Raw genomic sequence first — 15,957 nt, forward strand, 5'->3', positions numbered from 1 at the left:
ATCAAGCTTCTTTCTGTCGAAGAAAAAACAGATGATCCGTTAGACAAGCTACCGGTGTAGCGTTTTGTGAATCGAACGAGTCCTGGGGAGTCTCAGACGTCGAGAGGAAGGGCTAGTTTCTTTTGCATCATCTTTGAATTACGATTATGACGACAGTACCGATCATTATTCCAAAATACCTACCCGGTCCACGTATCAAATGTCGGATTCCAGACACTCGCGTAGAATCGAGTGAGAGAAGGAGAGAGGCAGAGAACCGAGAAGAGCCGTTCGATTCAACCCACTCCGAACTGCTTTACGTCGTGAATACGTGCCGGCCATCCATGCAGCATCGGAGCCCGTCTGTCATCCGTTAACCCGATCCTCGACACGGGAGTAAATTGGACCATTCATTTCCCTCCTCGATCGTTCGGGCTCTACGCGTCGAGTGTTCTACGTAGTGACGTACGTCCCGCAGCAGTTTAACCCCAGTAAGTTGATCAAATCGCGTCATCGATCTTCCGGTTGATCGTCAGAGGTCGCAATTCGTTCGCCAATCGAGCTTGGTAGTATCCTTTACATCCCTATCTTTGATATGTCCAAAGCGAATCAATCACATCGTAGTTATTTTTCTCTCTCTTCACTTTATCCCCGGTCCGGGAACACGGCGCAGATTTTCATAGGTGACGAGTACCGGGATTACCAGGAACAAGGGAACGACTATACCGCAGGTCAGGCATAACAGAATACGCCACGAGGTTTTCTTTAACAGGCCTCGCATTCTTCCGGTTCTCCGATCCTCTTCCCCATGCTCCGATTCCAAGCCTCCAAGAACCTCGATCGGAGGAGCCACGATTTCCACGCTGGTTCGTTTTCCCGTCGCAGACTTCCGAATGTCGTCTTCTCGGTGCTCGGGTGGCAGATGGAAACGAACCGACGAACCGCTGTGCGTGGAAGTCGTACTCTTCAGGGATGACTTAAGGGGTCTTTGGTCGCTTCCAAATCTCGGCTCGATGCTGATCATCGACTCTATAGAATTCCGCGAGCGAACAGGCTCGAGGAAGTTTATCTTTCGTCTCGTCTTGTGCCACTTCATCCACCATTTCGTCTGGTTTTGTCCTCTGATGGCCAGGCCACCTGTCCTCTGGTTCTCCAGTCTTTGGCCTGTGGAACTTCCGGGTTCTTCTTCGGAATCGGCTGTCGCATCCAGATCGACCAGACCGCAGATCTTCCCACCCGTGTTTCCCATCCGGCGTTGGAAAAAATCTTTTTTTTTTCCACCCTCTCTCTTCTCTCTCTCTCTCTCTGTCTCTCTTTGCTCGTTTGTCAATCCCTTGGATAAGAAAGAACGCCGTCGCCGCCGAAGGTTCGCACCACCGATCCAGCCCGTTGTGACACCGTCGACGACCTGAAAGCCGTCGAAGAATTTCTTCCAAATATACGTCGCTAAGTTACACTAAGGTAAGAGGGTTTGTTTTCGTTCATCGTGTTACAGCCGCAGCTTTAAGGGGCGTCGCGATACAGAGAGGAAGAGTTGGCGCACGAACCGCATTTCCGGCAGGCGCTGCTTTGGCTTTAGCTAGAAATCCAAATCCCTTGGCTGCCGCAGCCGCAGCCACGGCCCTTCATCCCTTCGCGCAAACGTGAGTATTTACGACCTTAAGAACGCTTTCGTAAATTGGTCACCCACATTGTCCGTGACCCTAACCCTGATCTCTGTGGTACTGCGAAAGACTTGGCTCTGCATTTTTAGCACGTTGCACAATTTTATTTAACTCCTATATGTCTGTGTGTCTCCTACATGCATAATCTATCTGTGTGTCGATGTGTATGTTTAGATTCACCTAATTCCGTTCCAAATTCCGGTCAGTAACGTCCGTCTCATGCGCGTTGAAATGTCGACGATGAAAAGAGGAATCTTCTTGTACGTAAAGCCATTCGATGCAAAGCCGATTACAGGTTCGGAATTTTATCCGATTCGCCTAACCCACAAACAACGATGAAAATATCACTTTTCATCGAATTTGACGTATCGATATTCTCCCTCTTTCTCTTGCCTCGCTGATCGAGAAAAATCACTGAATCTCTTCACGTATAAGGTGTAAATTTTAAACTTTGATCGGGTTTTTTGTTTCTTCTCTTTGGAGAACAGATAATGAAAAAATTGAAGAGAAAAAGACGCACTTGAAATCGACCGAGTGAAATGCGGCAAGCTGCAACCGCGTGGAATTATTTATTAAAAAATCCTTCATTACGTAAATTAATAAACATTCAAAGCGAACGAAAATAATTCCTTTCCATGCTTCTGCCTCAGGGAGCGTTTAATGAATCGGACGTTGTGAAATAATTTGTTTATCGGAGCGCGACGAGGCGATCATTCTGGTCATGTATTTCGGTCGGAAATTGTTTTTCCCCTATCCGCGTTTTTCCCCCCATACGGATAGGAAAATTGTATAATACCCCAGCAGCTTCGCTTCTCTGCCGGTTGATTACTGTCCCAGTTTTTGCTCGTCTACCGTCCTCGGAAACAATGTGACTCGTACGTCTATACATTATACATGTAGTAGTTTCCTGTCTGTACCTAAATCTAAATGCAAAATGCACACACAGACACGAACTCACACGTGTTAACATCGCGTTTGGTTCAAATTAACGGGAGGAAATTGGCGAACGCATTCCAAAGCCTTTCTCGGCTTCGTTACGCCAACTTTTGACGAGTCTGATTTCGAATCGATCCGCGCTTAATTGATTCGGTAATTATTAATCACCTCTACCGACCGCCCTCTCCTCATTTTCCAATTTCACGTCGTTTCCCCCTCCCCGCAGTGTCGGAGAATTTTGAAACTTGGCTGAAGGCTTTTAAAGGTTTAAATTTTCATTCTCTAATCGTGTTTCTTTTCCCCCTGTTTCAGCGTCTACTATGATCCCTTCCTAGCGGCACACGCCGCGACGCAAGATCCTAACTACAGGCTCCAGGTAAGAATTGAAAATTATACCAAGTTACGTCACTTTTTATGCAATTGATATATTCTCTATAAATTCATTGTTACAAGTTGTGATTTCTTCTTATTCATGCATTCAACTTTGATTTTATTTTTCAAATCGTGTGTCTGTTATTATTATTGTTATCATACATTTAATTGTGCGAAATATCGCATATAAATGCAAGAACGATGTGAGAGCGGAATTTAATAGTGCAAAATTTTTGACGGTTAGCTGGAATGGCCGCAAGCAACAGCTGATGTTAGTACATGTACCCAAAATGACACACCAATCACCCGATTGCATATACACATTATAACGCCTATACATTACAATACATATACCGGGAGAATCTCTTGAAACTTGAAAATGAACCGCGCGTGCGCCGAATAATCAAATCTCATTGGTCGGCGAAACGTTCCCGCGGCGATATTCTTGTCCGCGACGCAGGCGGGCCAACCTACGCAAAATGTCTGCGTTTGAATTTTCAAAGAGCGTAAGCGTCGAGTTCCGACCGTTCTTCGAAGAATCGACTTTCCGCCCCGACGACAAATGCTTCCGAAACCTTTCCGAGTCGCCGTCTCGATTGTTCGAGATCCTAACCTCGAAAATTGGTAGGAACCACATCGCCGGCGGAAAGAGTTTGACAGCTGAAACTCGGGTTGGCCAGCCTGCGCGAACAGCCGATAAAGAGATTGTCCCGGTATATAAACAGTACCCCTCGGATTTTCTCTGGCTGATTCATCTTCTCGCCTTCGCGAATTCTCTCAAAATACACTCTCGTAAATCTCATACATACCTATATAACCATCATCGCTACATATGCATCCTCTTATACTGCTGGTTTACATTTATTGACTACTCGTATCCACACGTGCCACTCGATTATTGTGTTAACCGGATACCTACATCGATACGTTTTTTTTCTTGTTTTTTTTTCGAAAATTGTGTCTCCTTTTCTATTCACAAGAACGATTTGGTACGGAATGAATTGAATTTTACTACAGAACGGAAGATTTCGACTGTGTTGTCTGTGGATCAGCGGGGTGATTTTTTTAAATTTATTTTTGTTTTCTTTTATAACATGGATATGGGTACACATTATATATGAAAACAGAAAAAACAAAATTGCAGGTGGTTACTGGTCATAACGATTCAGGATTGCCGTTTGTGTTTCAGACAAAAGCGCCCGGTATGGAGGTAGGAATTTTTACGGCCTGACATTATATTATTATCAGTATACATAATTGAAAGTTTGTTTCTTCATTTGGTTGATTGACGAGAAAACTTATAAACTAAAACAAGAACAGAAACTGTTTACGTAAATCTGCATATACATTTGTGGTTCTTTTTTCTTTCTTTCTTTCTTTCTTCTTCCACTTCTTTTCAATTCCACTTTCTCGTTCTGTTTAAAATTTTCGTTTTCTTTCATTAATATTTTTCCTCGAATTACATTTATAGATACCTTTATCTGTTATTGTATATATCTTCATACTTATCGTCTCTTATCACGTAATTTACATATATCATATACAGCGGTGTGTTCTTAGAACGCAACGTTGTTATATTTATACACCTTTGTTTCTTTATTATAATTTATCTGGCGGTTTTTCCTTTTGCTCTTCTTGTTCTTATTCGTTATTTTTCTTTCTTACTGTCTGTATTCTGTCCAACTTTTTATGCGACAGTTATTCGTTTAATCATTCTCTAAATTTTATCCTTCCTTCTTTTTGTCTCTCGACGTAAAAGCTCTTTCATTGTTCTTTTCTTCTTCTTTTTCCTCCTCTTTTTTTTTTTCTTTTTCTTCTTCCCCCTCTACCGACACCTCGCTTTTATATGTAACCTGTGTACCTGTGCAGTAGACGTAAAAAGTATACGGGAATTTTAAAACCGATCGTTACACACGTATTAATAAAACCCACGCATTATTTCTAGGTACGAAAAAAATTTTTGTACGATTTTCATTTCTATTTGTTTTGTCATTTAAATAAATCTGCAATGGCTGTCTCGTTCGCTTGGGATACGATATGACTGTTAAATGGATATTTTGAATTAGGTATTACTCGTACTAACACGAATTACTTTCTCATAGCAGTTTTTTTTTTTTTTATTTTTCTTCCATACGTAGAGGTTAATCCATATAGCGTTCGTTCATAGTTTTGCATTTTTTCTTTTTCTTGATTTTTAATGCGGAGCAAACCCGAGTTTACAGGCGTATCGACGGATTTTCGATGTATAAACTGAACCCACTTTAAAATACTTGTGAGAAGAAAATGCTGGATAAGAGCTCAAAGGATTCTTTTTTTTCTATTGTTGGATTTTCGCCTCAATATCTTATCTCTTTTTTTTATTTTTTCCCCTTTATTTATTTTGTTCCTTCACTTCTTTCCTTCGTACCTTTTCGGGTGCTCGAAAATCCATTTATCCTGAGAACGAACAGAAATATCTTGGGGCTTGAATTTCTTGCTCCAACCGCTGTGTCGTTGCGTCACATACACGTGTAACCCTCAGGGTATCGACATCAGCGACCCGGAGAATACTCGCCCCCTTTCTAAATTCATCCAAGTTGTAAGCCTGGATCGTGGTTTACGGAATAATGCCGAAATACGTATATAATACACATTTTTATACGTACGATACGTAGAAAGAGTATTCATATCATCCAGTTACACCTTTCAATCAATTTACACCTTTTTCTTTGCTGTGAAGCGATAAGTTTTTTAATTGATTTTTTATTTCGAAATTAGTTTGATTAACGGTTCGAAAAAAAAAGAGAGAGAGGGAAAAGAAATGAAATGAAAATGAGAATCTAGAAGAAAAAGAAAGAATCTTGCATAGCCACCTCATTATTATGATAGAAATGTTAGAAATGATAAAAAGAAAATTATAGAACTTGAATGCGGATATGAATTTAGTACATTGTGATTTAATAATGTGATAATTGATAATAACAATTAGTTACGACGTAGGTACAATGTATAAATATATATTATATTATATACACTGTTGTCTGTAAAAAAGAATTAGGATTTGCACATATACTATATAATTGTGATAATTTTTGAAGGTTTGACTGCACCTTGGTTTTTCTCAACGTCTCATGCATGGTACATATATATATATATATAAAAAAAAAAAAGAAAGAAACAAACATATGACTCCCATAATTACACGTCAACTATCGCACGTAAACTGATGCACAAGCACACAAAATTCGTTCCTTCAAATATTTCAACAAGTTTGCGAATCGAGACACTGCAAAGTCTTGTGCAATGAATATTTTCACCGGGGAATTTTGACAACTCTATATATCTATGCTGCGGTAGGCTCAGACTTTGATAAAAAGAACAAAAACAAAAACAATCATCTCATTTTCTACTTGCATGAATTGCGAACCGTCACAAGTGCATATAATTTTTGTAAAAGATTGAAAGACTAATCACAGTTAATAAGAAAAATGTAAAAGAGTAATGAAAGTAAAATTAGTCTTGCAAGCGGTGCTCGCGGTGCTTTTAACACACTTCATTCGTCACTTATTAATACATAGCATTTAACGACACATGGACAGTAGAGTACGTCCCCGTTTCACCCCATCCGTTGACCCTCATCCATCACACACTATCATAGTTTAGTATTCGAGCTTGCTTGAGCTTGCATGGCGGGATGTGGATGTTACAGGCAGCTGCAGCAGCGGCCGCCGCGGCCTCTTCTCCGCTATTGAAGACCCCTTTGTCGACGTCGCAGCAAGCCACATATGCAGCGGCAGCAACCTACACAGCAGTGGCGGCTCGTGCCTACGGAGCAGCCGCAGCAGCAGCCCAACCTGTCGCAGGCTACGCAGCAGTGGCAGGGTGAGTTCTTGGACCACGATCGCGGAGGGTTGGTTTGCCTTCGAGAATCGACAGACAGAGCGGGACTACTTTGTCTGCGCAAAAATGTGTCGCTCCGATGTGTTTAGAAGTAGTTTTGCTTCGCCAGCATTAGCTGATTATACCGCGTTATCTACTGTTAATTATGAGGAAAATTACCGATGCTAGAAAATCGCAGCAGTGAAACCTAGACTCTTGGCTTGATTTGCAGTACAATAATTGTCGATCGGTAAGATTGACAGGCACATCTCGGGTTTTTTTTTTTTTTTTGACCTTTTGGAAACCTCGAGGCATCCATCGTTGAAGTTGTGACGAATCGGGGTTGACTTCTGTATGAACTGTAACATTATTTCTGAAAGTCCTCTTTTTCTTGTAAACGATTCTAGGCGACGACGAGGTAGAGCTCTGCGAGGCCGTAGATTCGACGATTCATCTTCCACAACTCCCAGAAACCATCCTGTCTCAAAACCTTAAAATCAAACAAAACTTAATGGTGCAAATATTGGTAACACCGTTAATCTCTCCTTAATATCCCAAATAAATATACACTCTGATTGTTCCTTTCGTGTTGAAAATTTAGAAAAGCGATGTACTGACTAAGATCGATAATTTTCTAATCTCTCTCCACTTTTTTACACAGTTATGGTCGCGAATACGCAGATCCTTACCTCGGACACGGAATTGGACCAGTAGCTGGTTATGGGGTGAGTTTCAAAATTGGTATATACGAGGCGCACGTATTGTGAAATTGGCAAATCGGACAGTAATCGAGAAACGAGCAATGTCTTATTCTTACTTATTATTTCCCTGTACAGGCGACGGTGTACAGAGGTGGTTACAACAGGTTTGCACCCTACTAAATAGAGAGAGAAGAAAGAAAAAAAATCAGTTCAAGTTTGGGGAATAATATCATTGCTGTTCTCTCGGAGTTTGACAAGGAAAAATACTAAATAAACAAACGAATGAATGAAAGAAAGAGAGACGAAGAAGAAGACATAGGGAGAAACGTATACTCAGCAGCAGATACCATGACAGCCGGCTAGAAATTGACACAATCGTTGTGACCAGAGCAATTCGCCATTCACCATCTCCTCAACGTTAAGCGTCCATCTTCGTGATCATAAAAAAAAGAAAAATGACAAGTTGGAAACGATATTAAAAGAAAAAAAGCTGATATCTGGATTTCACCCATACCGATGCTACCCTCGTCGTGTATAGCACAGCACTTGCATGCGCGGCGTTGTATTCGCACATGCTACTCAAAGAAAAAAAAAAAACAAAAGCGCTGTCTAATTACGCAAGCCAAATTATCATGTTAATATAATAATAATAATAATAACGATAATAGTAATAATATAATAATGAAATAAATAAATGAATAAAAAGTTAGATGGTAATGTAATAGATAATTGAACCACAATAATTTGTAAACTAATTGGAAAAAAAAACAAAAATTACTTTTATTATTATACGTGTATGTAGTCTCGGTTGGTGGCAAGCTACATGGAGTGTAATTATTGTAATTGAAAATAATAAGCAAGGATCTGAGAAGTTTGAAACGACGAGAAAATTGTTGAAAACACAACAAAGGCCACCGCTAGGTATCGATTGTTACATATAAAAATATACAAGTAAAGTATAGTATATACCGAGTACGACACGATAACGTGTGCGTGTTGAATATTTGAGTTCTTTGAACAAAATAGAGAAGAAAGATGTACAGCAAGAAAAAATCAAACGCTGTCAGCTAGAGATTATTGGTACGATGAGCTGTTTGGATACCGAACAAAAGAGAAGCTGAATGAGTAGAGAAAGAAGAAAAAAACTAATGGGAATGATAATTTGTTCACAGTACTCGAAATTATTTATTACACATATATTACCATAGTCTATAATAATAGAAAATAGAAATAATATTATTAATAATTATAATAGTAATAATAATCGTAAGAGATACAGAACTTATAGGTAGCTAGATATTAGGATGATATAAGTAGACGATTATCCTACGTAAAATTAAACTTGGTCAAAATGAATAGGCAGAAAAAGAAAAATGAAAAAAAAAAAAAACGACGTCAGAAGAAGAGGATGAAAAGGAAGGTTCTTATGCCAAATAAATGTGTAGGTTTGAGGAACCGAGAATTGTAGATGATATACGATACGTAGAAATAAAAGTTATTTACGATACGTGCATAAAAGAAAAAAAAACTAACGAACAAAACAAATCGGATTGAATTGAGATTTAGACCACCGCATGTTTCGTGCCACGGGTGTTGGTGAATATTAACAGGGTCTAGTCAATCGACATTCATTCATTCATTCTGTAGGAGAAGATATTATAGAGACAAGGAAACTTTAGCTCTGTCGATTTGAAGAACTCCAAAATCAATTTTTAATTGTTAATAATAATAGTAACATCAACAATAATAATGGTTTCTCAATCGATATTTAAAAAATTCAAATCTCAGAGTCGTGTGTGTAGATATTTTCACTCGATTATACGTATTATGTATTACGCCGGTACCTGTACAACTCTGTTTGAAAATCGTTCCAGTTACCGTTTACCTTTTCATACCTGTAAAAAACAAAAGAAAAATAACCAAACCAAAATGAACAGCTTTTTCGATTATATAAAATAGATATTTCTATTTAGCAATTGAAGTACCGGGAATTCAGAGACAATTTTCAACTAATCTGATTCCCCGTCCGTCTCCCTCGCCAAACTCTCCTTTTCGACGCGTAGAGTAAATAATATATACACATTGTCAGTTGTAAAGCAAGAAGAACCGTGTAACTGAAGAAGAATCTGATTTTAGACGTAACGTAGAACTTTTGGCAAAAAAAATGCACAACCACACTCATCCACACTCTTGATGAATACGTTATACGTGCGCAGCACGCGTGTAAAGTATTTGTGTATAATAAATAGTAAGATTAAATAGTAGTAATAATAATAATTTCAAATAGAAATCGAACTGATATTAGTACACGATATATTCGTTTTTTCGAAGCAACCAAATCAATCAATAATTGTTATATATATATTTATACTGTTAGTTTAGAGCGTGACGAACATGACACAAATGATTATTTTTTCAATTTACTTTCATTTCTTTTGCCACCTTCTCATTTTCTTCACTTTTTATCTCTTATGCATTCTCAAAATCTCCTTGCTCTTTGTCCCCGCGTGTCACAAACAGTCTTTCGAATTGGAGTTCGGTTTATCGAAAACCGACAAACAAAATAAAACTTATCATGTATTTAACAACCGTTTATCTATGAAGCTTTCACTATTTCACTCGCGGTGTACGAAGTATAAGACTTTTGACACATGAATTATTATTCATCAATGTCCAATCAAACAGCACACGGTTGACACTGACGCAATGAGGTGAAATAATTAGTTGGTTGAAGTTGACGGTTGAACATTTGGTAAAAAAACACATCAACAGCACTATCGAAGCCCCAAATTGAATTCAGTTAATTTAAATCCAACTCTTTTAGATGTATATGCACATAAATAGGTACACGACAAAGCTAAAACAATATATTGCTTCTATACTGCATCAATACATAAAATACTCAAAAAATTGTTAGAATAGGCGATTGCGTTACCGAATGAATGAATCATAGAATTAATTGCAACAATTTGGACAGACGTGAGGCAAGGAGGAGCAATGGGGTGGAGAGAAAAAAACAACAAAACATAAGGATGGGGGGTAGACATCGGAGGGGCCTGAAATCTGAGCGATATTTCCAACTAATTATCGTCAGCTCTCGGGCACAAACAAATATTATAATAATAATAATAATAATAATAGTAATAATTAATCAGAATAAAAAAGTAAAAATAAATAGTTACGAATTAAGGATTAACAATAATGGTACGCACATTGAACCGAGTGAGTGATATCCTTGTTAAGTATACATATTATATACATGCGTATATGTCTGTATAGGATTGTAATATGTAAGTTGCATATAAGAATATGAGATAAATAATAATAAATAGGTAGGTAGAGAGCGAGAGAACGAGAGATAAAGGTGAAGTCATCGGTGAAAGAATCGGGAAGCCCGAAAGATAAAACCAAACCAAATGAAATCGAATCGAATTGTTTGAAGAAAAATATCTAAACACAGATGTAAGTAAATAAGTCAACTTGGAAATTATGGATGATGTTTGGTAGCTTGGAACTGCGACGCGTAAATGTGGCAAAATGTGACAAAAGTTATTTAGCAAGAATTTGAAATTTACTTACAATTCATAACGAGCAATTCACTTCTCATTCTGGTTTTCTAGTTTCTTTCACTTTTCCTTATTCTGTTGTTCTTAGAAAGTTTATGGGATTGCTGTTACGTCGAGTCAAACGAGGAGGCGGATAAGATAGGATCGAAGGGTGGTTGTTTTTTTTTTTTACATCTCTTTTTTTTTTTCTTTTTTTAATGGAGGCGGAAGTGGAGCACAAATGATTGCCACTTTCACTGTATCATTAGTTGTGATCTTTTCTATACGTTCGCGTATATCGCGCGCGTATATCCACATATTCGTGTATAATTATACTTATGTACATATATACATGCACACGCGCGTGATAATTATAACTAATAACGTCGTCTAATATTCATGTCATAATATCTCTAAACTTTAAAGCATGCGCGGTAATTAAAAAAAAAATAAAAAAAAAAAAACATGCAACGTTGACTCGGAGTTTAAGAAAAATGGCTATAAATCGAAAGTATCTTGTCACCTTTCCGCGTATCTCACGAAAATTAATTTTCATAATGATAAATACGACGAAAAAAAAAGCAGGCAACTAGGCAGCAAATAATAAACGTAGATTAAAGAAAATGAAACATAACAAACTGACATTCAACAGCCTAAAACATAAATATACAAAATTATTACGGATTATCCCAGAAACACTTTACTTGTCATTATTATTGTCATTATTATTATTATTATTATTATTGTTGTTGTTATTATTTTCCTTGTAACGCGAATCGAGCTTACCGTTAAATAGGTCGTCGTAGAAAAATACGTGTCTCTCTAATTAAAAAATACAATAATATCAACTGAAATCAGATCTGTGTTGTCAGTCTTATGTCGGCACGGAAATTAATTTTACGAAACGTCAATTTGTTCGAATTGATAATCTTTCAAAGAAACAACTTCGATGTAAATAAGAAAAAACGTCATCAATGTTATTAAAAAAAAAAATAAAATAAAAAAAAACACTAATAGAAGAATTTAACATACATCGTGTCTGTTCCAAGAATCTAACTAGACGATGCGATATTATACTTTATACGTAAGAAGAGAAAAACTTTGAAAGATATTTAAACCCGATCCATGACAGTGGCGATTGACATTGATCTTTTTTTTTTGTTTCGTTTTTTACTTAGGCTTTTTAAATGTTCAGTCATTTTTTGAGATACTTTTCTTTTATATTAAGAGTTTCTTTTTTATATAAATATAGGTATATATTTTTTATTACACTGTATTATTATCACAACATTGTTATTATTATTAACATTATTGTTCATGTTAAATTGTGAGTCTGACAAGACGGCAGCTTTGAAGACTTGTCCTCATCCATATTATCTCGATCTTTCGCGGTCTCCCCTTTATATTTGTAATACATTAAGATTGGTACCCTGAAAAATAAACTCGGGATGAATAAATCGGTTTGTATCGCGCAAGATTTGCAACCCTTCGTTGTTCGCCCCCTCTCCTCATTAACAAGGTATCTTCTAATTCTAGTTTCATATTAATTGGACATGCTAAAGGCTTGTTATATTTACTATTACGGCACGATGCGACCGTTGCTACTATTCCCAGTAAACTGGAACGAATTGTTTAATTAATTAAGATTTCGCATGATTTTGCACGTTTTTGGAAAAGGACAAATTCGTCCCTCAGGCAAAATCGACCGACCAATTTTTTTCGCCAGTTTGTTTTTGCGTGAAGAAAAAAACAAATTTCTATTCTCAATATTTTATAAACGGTATCGACGATTCGTTTCAATTTACCGCGGCCTATTGTATATTACTATCTTTTACTTCTACATTAAATTATATAAACTAGCAGCTAGGGTAAGTCAAGCTCAAAATTTAAACTCGATAGGCAAATCTGTGCATATAATATCGCAGGCGTCTAAGGCTTGTAATATCATAAGTATAGAAAGAAAAAAGAAAATAACAAATTGTTCAGTCGAAGTGCACAATGCTTTATAGATATATTATACACCCGTTGATGAAATTTTTACCCTTTTGCTTTCTTCTTATACATAGTATTTCTTCGTTTTATTTTATTTTTTTTTTTATTCTTTTTAAATCTTTCAAGTATTATAAATAAGAAAGGAGCCTAAGCGAGCGTGAAGGAAATGTGTGAAAATTTCTTATACAGCCGGTATCCGAACATTTAATATCTTTGAATCATTTTTCTGATACATTGATATTTTAACCAAGGAATGGATGAGGAAATGCACGAACAAATATGTTCTATGTTTTCTCTTTCTTTTTTTTTTTTTTTGTTACCATCCATACTCTGATCTAACTATTCTTCCGTCTGTTTGTCCGTCTATCTGCCGATATAGATATTGATTCAATTGTGAATTAAAGATTATGGTTCGTTGACATGAATTTAAAACTTGACATACGCACTTACGATGTTATAGTATGTTAATAACGATATTATATGTAAGGAAAAGTAAATATTTACCCTATAAAGTTGGGTGAAAAAGTATAAAGAATACAGTTGAAATTTGATTAAATATTAATAACACATCTTACAAGCAACATATCCTAGTGTAACGTCTACATACCTATAAATATTATAAATATACATAATTCAGAAACGGGCAAGGCGCTGGCGATGTGGATGGAAAAAGAAAAATAATAATCTCGGTTCATGTAACTACTGATAGAAAAATCGAATAATCAATTACTAACAGCTCATCTTTCACTCTTCTCTCTCCCCTTTAACATATTTACATAGTATGCGCGAATGCTTTTTTTTATACCGACAAACCGCGACGGGTAAAAAAGTAGATAAATTAAAACTTATCCCAACACGCGTTCATGGTTTGTATATTATGTATGTAAATTTATCATCTCGTAAGAATTTTATCTAGGTTTTAACTATTCGACTTAAATAACAATATAAGAAAATCGAGAAGCTCACGCAATTTTCATATCAAAAAAATTAATATTTTTAATATCGTTTCAGTAAATTTTCGATATTTCCATCTTCTCGCTGTCTCTCTTGCTCTCTCCCTCTTTATAATCCACAAATACGAGAATTTCTCTCACAAAGTTTTGTCAGAAATTCCAATTCCCATTACATTTCAAGAAAAATAACGATTCGTTGATCGACAAGTCCCGAGCGATGAGCCAAATAAACCAACAAAAAGGAGAGACTTGAGGGTCGATGAAAAGTGCATGGAAAGTAACGTGAATAACATCGCCGAGCCTAATTATTTTCTTCGTTGTTTGAAAAAGAAAAAACAAAGCAGAAAAAAATTATATAGCCGAAAAAGTGAAGAGGAAATACGAAGAATAAAAAAGTAAATAAAATTACCGAAATTGAGGCAGAAGAAAAAAAAGAAAAAAGGATCGTTCGTATTCCGTACAACATGACATGACATTGAATAAGGAAATACATAGATACAAAAATATAAATACTATATTATAAAAATTATTCTGACATACTCTCTCTGCATATAAATATTATAAGAATGCCTGATCGTGTGGTAAGTGTGTGTGTGTGTGTGTGTGTGTGTGTAAAATTTCCGTGTGTGTAATGCTAATATACGTATAATATATTAAAGTGTGTAAAGTTGATTAATAATAATAACAATAATAATAATAATAATATCTACCTACGATGTAACGTACATACCGATAATAATGATAATAGTAATAATCATAATGTTAATACTAGTAATCATAACCGCAATTTCAGCAGTAACGTCAGTTTGAAAGACGAGAAAAAAAAATTAAAATTATCGAATACAAAATGTCATGAAAAATCACAGTTACGTACGCCATTGTCTCCGCTTTAAAATTTAACGTAAAAAGAAGAAAAAAAGGATACATAAATAATAATAATAATAATGATGATGATGATAATGATGACGATAATAATGAAAATAATAATAATAATAATCACACTAATAATAATGAATAGCAATAGGAACAGTAGTAATAAGAGGAAAGCGAAAAAGAAGTAAAACATACGGGGAAGAAAACAATACCTATTAGGACAAAGATAGAAAGGAGAGGATTTGAAGAATAAATAACAAACCACAATTAAAATAATAATAATAATAATAGTAATCATAATGTTAATTATTATCATTGCGACGATAATGATCGTATATTAAAAGAAGAAACGAAAAGGAAAAAGAAAGAAAACACCACCTGTGAACCTTTAATATCCTGTTATTATACATACACGTTATAGCCGCATCGCATATATTATGTATAAGAATTCCACAGAAAGATGAAGAAAAAAAATTTGAAGAACTACAAGCAAGATATGAAAATTTCAATTTCGATTTCATGAAAATACCATGACAAGAAGGTGCACCTTTGAACACAACAAAACACACAAAAGAAAGAAAAGAGAAAGAAAACGAGGAAAAAAAACCAAAAAAAAAACAAAAAAACAAAAATCTGCTGTCTAATTTGATAATATTCTGTAAGTCTGGACCAGTTATTAGGTTCTTATTCTAATCCCATAGCGACTTCTTATGGCGTATTTTCTCTGTATATTGTCAATGTTTATTATTAAATATTTTTCAAATAATAAATAAGAATATACTTTTTATTACCCGGATACATAATCGTTTGCCGATGTTAAAAAGTAATGCGAGTTTCACGTATAAGTAAGTTACACCGTTATCGGAATCACGGCATATTTCCTGAAAGCTGCTCAGCGTCCATTTTTATATCTTGGATTGATACGATGTAAAAAGTACGATAAAAAACGGTAGTTTCGGATGGTTTACATTTCATATAGAACCAGATGTCGCGTCTTTAGAAATATTCGATCGCAATGTTTACTGATTATAAATATAACTCGCGTACCGCGTACGGTATTCTACTTCGAACCGTCGCGTCGCAA

At 36.1% G+C, this 15,957-nt stretch overlaps 1 protein-coding gene across 13 annotated transcripts in view; it reads left to right on the forward strand.

Annotated features, from left to right (window-relative positions):
* Positions 1–15,507, forward strand: part of LOC107225027 (RNA binding protein fox-1 homolog 2) — a 126,012-nt gene extending 110,505 nt beyond the window's left edge. The window contains exons 9-15 of one of the 13 annotated variants that reach the window (XM_046742206.1): positions 1,475–1,622; positions 2,892–2,955; positions 3,196–3,222; positions 4,141–4,161; positions 6,631–6,812; positions 7,471–7,534; positions 7,646–15,507. In XM_046742206.1, the coding sequence (XP_046598162.1) occupies positions 1,475–1,622; positions 2,892–2,955; positions 3,196–3,222; positions 4,141–4,161; positions 6,631–6,812; positions 7,471–7,534; positions 7,646–7,690 (551 nt within the window). In that variant the 3' untranslated portion in view covers positions 7,691–15,507. Of the gene's footprint in view, positions 1–1,474; positions 1,623–2,891; positions 2,956–3,195; positions 3,223–4,095; positions 4,162–6,630; positions 6,813–7,470; positions 7,535–7,645 lie in introns of all 13 variants that reach the window. The other 12 variants (XM_046742207.1, XM_046742203.1, XM_046742205.1 and 9 more) reach the window with 12 other exon arrangements.
* The last annotated feature ends 450 nt before the right edge of the window (positions 15,508–15,957 follow it).

This window comes from Neodiprion lecontei, chromosome 5 (genome assembly GCF_021901455.1).
Source record: "Neodiprion lecontei isolate iyNeoLeco1 chromosome 5, iyNeoLeco1.1, whole genome shotgun sequence".
Classification (NCBI taxonomy): domain Eukaryota; kingdom Metazoa; phylum Arthropoda; class Insecta; order Hymenoptera; family Diprionidae; genus Neodiprion; species Neodiprion lecontei.